The 8505-nt window shown below is 34.9% G+C and overlaps 1 protein-coding gene across 2 annotated transcripts in view; it reads left to right on the forward strand.

Annotated features, from left to right (window-relative positions):
• LOC107679188 (calpain-1 catalytic subunit-like) overlaps window positions 1-8505 on the forward strand; it is a 16595-nt gene that overhangs the window by 2660 nt on the left and 5430 nt on the right. For both annotated transcript variants that reach the window (XM_016474704.1, XM_016474703.1), the window contains exons 3-13: window positions 601-670; window positions 1446-1564; window positions 3076-3209; window positions 3373-3541; window positions 3725-3808; window positions 3892-3977; window positions 4056-4130; window positions 4887-5047; window positions 7537-7706; window positions 7796-7807; window positions 7987-8198. In XM_016474704.1, the coding sequence (XP_016330190.1) occupies window positions 601-670; window positions 1446-1564; window positions 3076-3209; window positions 3373-3541; window positions 3725-3808; window positions 3892-3977; window positions 4056-4130; window positions 4887-5047; window positions 7537-7706; window positions 7796-7807; window positions 7987-8198 (1292 nt within the window). The remainder of the gene's footprint in view (window positions 1-600; window positions 671-1445; window positions 1565-3075; window positions 3210-3372; window positions 3542-3724; window positions 3809-3891; window positions 3978-4055; window positions 4131-4886; window positions 5048-7536; window positions 7707-7795; window positions 7808-7986; window positions 8199-8505) is intronic.

Below are 8505 nucleotides of genomic sequence, written 5' to 3' on the forward strand. Positions count from 1 at the left end.
TATGTGTTTAAAAATCTTGTTGCACTTGGAAATGTCATATTACTGTATTAAAAAGAACACTTTTAACCTTTATAATGTGACATTTCAAAGAATTATTGAAATATTTAGCTAGAAATCATTTTTTGTATTAGTATTGTGGGACTTATGGGTAATATATATATATATATATATATTAGATATAAATATATAGATATATAGATATAAATATATATATATATATATATATATATATATATATATAACTAATAAAAATGGAAAAATACACAAAATTCTGAAAACATTAATTAAAATTATAATGAAAAAATACAAAAAAAAGCTTTTATTATTATTCAACAGTATCCTAATTATGCTAAAATAACACTCTTCCATACATTGACAGTTCATGGTCACCCCACATTTTAAAAGATTCTTCAACATTTTTACTTTGCGTTAAAAATTCAAAATAAATAAATCAAAAATAAATACAATTTTAAAAATCAACCATACGGGTTTGTTACAAAATGAGGATGCTTTTTCATTTTTGGCTGAACTGATCTTGATCTTGATTTATTAAGATAAATATCTTTGGGTTGCCTAATTCTAATCCCTCTTTTTCTGCAGGAGCTCTGTGATGATCCTCAGTTCATTGTGGGTGGAGCCTCACGGACAGACATCTGTCAAGGAGCTCTGGGTAAGTTTTCTGGCTGTACAAAAGCCATCGAGTATGCATAGTTTCGAAGCGTTTGTCTCGGCAGGTATTACGTGTCATGGAATCCCCTCCAAATGATTCTAAAGCTATAAAACTCAAAGCATGACTCACCACAGAAAGAGCAGCTCATATAACTGACCTGAGGCGTGTCTGCATGTGACTCATCCACTTCCCACTGACCATGAGTCAGTGCATGTTTGTGATTGTGCCAACTTTTCTCAATCAATGTGCATGTCAGATTTTTCTAGTTTTTATATATTACCGACCTAGTACAGTACATATTTGTAATCCTTTTACATAAGCTAGTTTAAAACTATCAAATACAGTACCAGACAAATGTCTGCACACCTACTCATTCAATATTAATAGTGTTTTACAATATATATATAAATCATATAGTGACCAAAACAGTTTAACAATTGAAAACTCTCATATATTAGAGCCAACAATGGTAGTGTATGTTCAGCCTGCCGCTGGCCCCTTACGGTTTTGAGGCTGTGGAAAATTCCTCTGCTCTGAGGTGGAGATCTGAGTGGGATGTAAACAGGAATGGGTTCACACAGGCCTCACAGAAAATAAACCCCACCCCTTTCTCTGTGTCCCCCTGCTGGTTGTAGAGTGGTAGTTCAATCTTATTAAAAGACAAAATATTGATTGAAGCATTCTATTCAGGGATTTTGGTATTACAATTTAAATTGCTTTTAAAATAAGTGGCTTTATTTCTCCTTGCATTGTCTGTTTTTTTTTTCATGGTCAGGTGACTGCTGGCTCCTCGCTGCTATAGCCTCGCTGACTCTTAATGAAAGACTCCTCCACAGGGTCGTCCCTCATGGCCAGAGCTTTCAGGATGACTATGCTGGAATCTTCCACTTTCAGGTTCTGAAACACAATTGCGTGCTCTAGAGGTTCTTATTGTAAATTATACAGTAAATAGGGTTTTTAATATGAACATTTATGCTTAAATGCTTATATTGGCACAAACATGTATTGGGCTGAAATATTGTTTGTTATTAATTTTATATTAATTTTAATCATAATAATTTTTTTTGTTTTGGCCCCATTTTTTTAAATGGCAATTTGTATGTATTTATATATAAAGAAATACTTGTATACACACTGCCGTTCAAAAGTTTGGGATCAGTAAGACTTGTAATGTTTTTTTAAAGAAGTCTCTTATGCTCATCAAGGCTGCATTTATTTGATCAAAAATACAGAAAAAAACAGTAATCTTGTAAAATGTTGTTACAATATAAAATAATGGTTTCTATTTTAATATCCGTTAAAATATAATTTATTTCTGTGATGCAAAGCTGAATTTCCATCAGCCATTACTCCAGTATAAAGTGTCACATGATCCTTCAGATATCATTCTAATATGCAGATTTATTATTATAATTATCAATGTTGGCAACAGTTGGGCTGCCAAATGTTTTTTTGGAAACTACTTTTTTCAGGATTCTTTGATGAATAAAATGTTAAAAAGAACAGCATTTATTCAAAATATAAATCTTTTCTAACTAAATAAATCTTTGCTATCACTTCTTAACAATTTAACACATCCTTGCTGAATAAAATTTTAATTTCTTTCAAAAAAAGAAAGAATAAAAATTGACTGACCCCAAACTTTTGAACGGTAGGGTATATTGTTAGAAAATATTTCTATTTTAAATAAATGCTCTTCTTTTTAACTTTTTATTCATCAAAGAATCCTGAAAAAAAGTATCACAGGTTCCAAAAAAATGAATGAATGAATGATGCATTTGATAATAAATCAGCATATTAGAATGATTTCTGAAGGATCATGCGACACTGAAGACTGGAGTAATGATGCTGAAAATTCAGCTTTGCATCACAGGAATAAATTAGGTTTTAATGTATATTAAAATAGAAAACTTTTATTTTACATCATATTAATATTTCACAATATTACATTTTTTCCTGTATTTTTGATCAAATAAATTCTGCCTTGATGAGCATAACAAACTCCTTTAAAAAAACATTAAAAATCGTTCTGATCCCAAACTTTTGACCGGTAGTGTATATATATATATTTATATATATATATAAATATTGCATGTTTCCCCAAGTATTTCTTCTTGATCTTTCTGTTAGTCTTAAGGTGCAGTCACATTGGCAAAAATAAAAAAGGTCAGTTGTCTATTTAAATTGTCTAATGTCAATTGTCAAGGAGATTTCTGTTGGGCAGCTCAGTGGCGAAATTCCAGATTGCATTGATTTTATTGAAATTACTCTGTTTTACCAAAATTTGCAACTTTAAATGTGAGCGCATCTTTAATCTGGAGCCCTCTCAGGCTTTTCTTCATACTAATCACTGTCTGTCATTTGTATGTTAGGTTCATTACAGTTGCTTTTTTTCTGTTGTGCAGTTCTGGCAGTTTGGTGAGTGGGTCGACATCGTGATTGATGATCGGCTCCCGGTCAGAGACGGAGAGATCATGTTTGTCCATTCAGCAGAGGGAAATGAGTTCTGGAGTGCCTTGGTTGAAAAAGCCTATGCTAAGTATGTCCTGATAGACATTTTGGTAAAGGCCAGCAAAATGTGTTCTTACTAAACAAGAATCATTTACAAAAGTGGACAGTCTCTTTCTTATTTAATAAAGATTTTAGCATAGTCTAAGGAGGACAGTCTCCTTACTTGTGTGTGTTTGTTTGTTTTGTGCCAGGCTAAATGGCTCCTATGAAGCTCTCTCTGGAGGATCCACTACTGAGGGTTTTGAGGATTTCACCGGAGGGGTTTCAGAGATGTATGAGCTCCGGAAGGCTCCGAGAGACCTGTACCGAATCATCAGCAAAGCCCTGGAGAGAGGCTCCCTGCTGGGCTGCTCTATTGATGTGAGAACTGAATTTACTATACTTCGTTTACTACAAAATTTGTTTTATGTCACATTTAATGTCAGTTGTAATTGCATGGATTTACAAAACACTAATAATATAGGTAATTTGATATTTCTTTAGAAACATTTATTTACCTCAATCTAGATTTAGGTTAATATATTATTTCTGGTTGTGTATCAGATCACCAGTGCCTTTGACATGGAATCTGTGACGTTCAAGAAGCTGGTTAAGGGTCATGCTTACTCAGTGACTGCTCTCAAACAGGTGATGCTCTTAGTATATGTTGCTCATAAGCACATTTGAGTTTAATTTTGTCTGCCTTCATGTGTGCGATCTCTCTTTGACAGGTGGAATTTAGGGATCATACAGAGAGGCTAATCCGCATCCGTAACCCATGGGGTCAGGTTGAATGGACAGGGGCCTGGAGCGACAAGTAAGAAATAACACAGAAACTCTTATTCAGTTCAGCCCAAGTCACTGAGTAAGAAGACTGTGTATGTTTCCTCTCCAGCTCCCCTGAATGGGATGAAATTGATCCATCTGAGAAGGATGACTTGCACTTACAAATGGAGGATGGAGAGTTCTGGTGAGCTTTATCAGTAATAAAAATGTAAGCAATAGTTCACCCAAAATTGAAACTTTGCTGAAAATGTACTCACCCGCAGGCCATCCAAGATGTAGATAAGTTTGTTTCTTCATCAGAACAGATTTAGAGAAATGTAGCCATACATCACCTGCTCACCAATGGATCCTCTGCAGTTGAATGGGTGCCGTTAGAATGAGAGTCCAAACAGCTGATTAAAAAAAGTTGTCTTGCCTGAATCAGGAGAAAAATATGCACAAATCAAGCACTGTTTACAAGCAAAAACAGTCCAGAACAGTTCTAACCAAATATGTGTTAGGATTTTGTGAGAGGACAGCAGGGGATCAACTTTTTCACTGGAGGAAGCGTTATTATAGATTCTGGATTTATATATAGGCCATAAGCATTGGTTTAAAGTTGAAATGCTTTAGTGATGGATTTGTTTCTTACAAATATGCAACTTTTCAATTACAAGATTGATTAACTGATGGATTGGAGTCGTGTGGATTATTGTGATATGTTTATCAGCTGTTTGGCCTCTAATTCTGACGGCACCCATTCACCGCAGAGGATCCATTGGTGAGCAAGTTTTGATGAAGAAACAAACTCATCTATATATACTGGATGTCATGAAGGTAAGTACATTTTTAGAAAATGTTTATTTTTGGGTGAACTATTCCTATAAATCTGACACATCAGTAGACCAAAAACGCATTGTGTACGCTCACAGCATAAATAAACACTTCCCTTTGTCACCAGGTTGTCGTTCAGTGAGTTTTTGCAGCAGTTCTCCAGGCTGGAGATTTGTAATCTGACCCCTGATGCTCTGAGTGATGATGACCTGAGCCACTGGAACACCATCAAGTTTCACGGTGCCTGGCGGAGAGGCAGTACCGCAGGAGGCTGCCGAAACCATCCCAGTGAGTAACAGCCCTGTTCACATCCAGCGATTTTATTAGTTGAGGTCACAGTGTGGCTGTATTGTTGGTCATAATGGGTGACCCTACTACTGAAACACTGGTGGGCTTTACCACTGGCCATAGGTGCAAAAATCTAATTGCCAATGAATTGGTTTTCAATTCTGGAAATGTTAGGATATACGCTGCCATTTAAAAGTTAGTCAGTAAGGTTTTTTTATGTTTTTGAAAGAAGTCTCTTTTGCTCACAGAGGCTGTATTTATTTGATTATAAATACTAGTGCTGTCAAAGATTAATCGTGATTAATCGCATCCAAAATAAAAGTTTTCGTTTGCATAATATATGTGTGTGTTCTGTGTAAATTTATTATGTATATATAAATACACACACATACAGTATATATTTAGAAAATATTTACATGTATTTACATGTCTATATTTATATTCATATAATTTATATTATAAATAAATAAGATTGTGCGTACGTGCATCTCCACCCTGTCTCCTCCTATAAATAACCATATATGGAGCTTACAACATCTCATTTTACTATGCATAACCTCATCTGCATATCATTTCCATGCATATTCCCATCTACGTGACACCATGTTTAAAACAGTCAAAGGTACAAGACATTAAGGAAATATGAGATACGGACTCAATACTATTTGTGCCACATTAATTTTTATTGCCAAAATCATCTAGTATGTTTTAGAATGAATATATCAAAATATCCATAAAAACTCAGATAAATAGCCTATTTTAGAATATACTTGACCTCATTCTTTTCCACTGGCCAAATAGTATTTCAATTGTTTTACACAATTCAAATCAAATCAAATTTATGCAGTTTTGCTGAAAAGGTGAACACCTTTTAGCTTTTTTTGTGGAAACCGATAAGCCTATATTTATTGCAGTGTAAATACAATTGTCTGACTTGGCGCATCACTGACAAAGTATTTTAAAAAGAAAACATGCAAATCTTACCGTTTTTTTTTTTTTTTAAGTTGTATCCTTCAAATACAGTAGTATTTTTCATAATGTTGTGGAGATGCCTTCACACGACATCAGCACCTCCGTGCAGCTGCGGTTGTACAGTAGCTATTATTCAAATCGGACAATGGACCGTTCGACCACCGAATCCAGCAGTTTCCGCCATAATATCGAAGTAAGTGCGCATTGTTCTCGCTAAAAAAATTCTCATAACATGAGATCTGCAGTTTAGTTTAAATATAAATTATTACAGCACTCCTCGCTGTCATTAAAACATTGCATGCCACAGGAACTGTGATTAGCACATCCACTACAAATATGTCTAAATTAATATAAATTTGGTTTAACTTCTGCGTAATGACTTTATGTAATTTCAGTGCTTATCTCCATTAATGGGAGTGGAATATTTAATGTAATTGTGTATATCAAAATTAAAACAATTTAAAATGTTGTTTATTTCATTACTTTTCTCACTCCAGGAAAGAGGTAAGTGCGCATTGTTCTCGCTAAAAAAATTCTCATAACATGAGATCTGCAGTTTAGTTTAAATATAAATTATTACAGCACTCCTCGCTGTCATTAAAACATTGCATGCCACAGGAACTGTGATTAGCACATCCACTACAAATATGTCTAAATTAATATAAATTTGGTTTAACTTCTGCGTAATGACTTTATGTAATTTCAGTGCTTATCTCCATTAATGGGAGTGGAATATTTAATGTAAATGTGTATATCGAAATGTAAACAGAGTTTAAAATCCTTGTTTACTTCCTTACTTTTCTCACTCCAGGAAAAAGAGTGCGTACGCACAGTCGAGCATCCGTACGGTGCGCACATATTTACGCCAAGTTTATTTTTTATAAATCCAGATACGTGCGTGGAAAACAGCGTACGCACATTTCTATACCCATTTTGTGCATACGCAACGTTTATACATGACAGTGTTAATTTTGACAGGCATTTTTGATTTAGTCTTAGTCTTTATCTTGAGACGAAAATGCTCAATAGTCTTAGTCACATTTTAGTCATTTGAGTCTTTCATAGTTTTAGTCGACGAAAAGTCATTGCATTTTTGTCAACTTTTAGTCATTCCTTTTAGTCAAACTGCAGTTACCAACATTTATTTTGGTAGCTATTTTATATGTAGTCTTCATGAGGCCCCTGATTTGTTGCTTATTATTTTTTTGTGGAAACAGTGGCACATTTTTCCCTAGGATTGTTTGATGAATACAAAGTTCAAAAGAACAGTATTTATTTGAGTAAGAAATCTTTTGTAGCATTATAAAAATCTTTACTGTCACTTTTAATCAATTTAATGCATTATTGCTGAATAAAATATACATTTCTTAAAAAACCACACACTTTTGAACAGTAGTGCATAAAGCATCATATCACGAACAAGATGAACAATTATTAATTCATAAATCAAGCTCAGCTACCAGCTTTATCTGGGATTTGAACCCTTGACTGGTACGTGTTCCTGTACTATTTGGCAGACACATTCTGGATCAATCCACAGTATAAGATCACATTGCTGGAGGAAGACGATGACCCAGAGGATGAAGAAGTGGCCTGCAGTTTCCTGGTGGCTTTAATGCAGAAAGACCGCAGACGGTACCGCCACCACGGACAGGACATGCACACCATCGGCTTTGCTATCTACGAGGTGAAGAGCAAAATAGGTTCAAATTGAGTTTATAGATAACTTTGTGCCTAATTGTTTCCTTTCTTTTCCTTATTTTCTCCTCCTTGCAGATTCCTGAAGAGGTATGAACCCCTGTCAACAATTTCTTTGTTAAATAGGTTTGCCTACATTATTAAGGCATGTATACTTCCATAAACAGGTCATTTATTTTTAAAACAGAAGGTTGAATTTTCCTCTTGATTATTCACAGTGGAATAACAGTGCAAATTAGCACAGATTTGTCATTTCCATCTGTCTGCAGTATGCCGGCTGTCAGAACGTTCACCTTAAAAAGGACTTCTTCCTAAAACACTCATCGTCTGCCCGCTCTGAGTCCTTCATTAACCTGCGGGAGGTGAGCACTCGTCTCCGCCTGCCTCCCGGTGAATACATCATCATCCCCTCCACCTTCGAACCCAGCAAAGACGCTGATTTTGTCCTACGAGTCTTCACTGAAAAGCAGTCACAGACGGAGTGAGTGTGTGTTCATTTTTGAAATAGGACCCAAAAATTAATATTCAGTCATTGTTTACTCACCCTCATGATATTTCTGTCCACTTTCCAAGCTTAATTTTTCCACTGAGAGTGGACAGAGATTTTATACATTCATTAAAGGGGTCATATGATGCTATTTTAAAGATCATTCTTTTGTGTATTTGGTGTAACAGAATATGTTGACACGCTTTAATGTAAAAAAAAAAATAATTTTTCAAATACTGTACATTATTGTAGGTCCTCTATGCCCCGCCTCTCTCAAACGCTTCGTTTTCAACAAAGCCCC

Source organism: Sinocyclocheilus anshuiensis, unplaced genomic scaffold (assembly GCF_001515605.1).
Source record: "Sinocyclocheilus anshuiensis isolate Anshui unplaced genomic scaffold, SAMN03320099.WGS_v1.1 scaffold300, whole genome shotgun sequence".
Taxonomy (NCBI): domain Eukaryota; kingdom Metazoa; phylum Chordata; class Actinopteri; order Cypriniformes; family Cyprinidae; genus Sinocyclocheilus; species Sinocyclocheilus anshuiensis.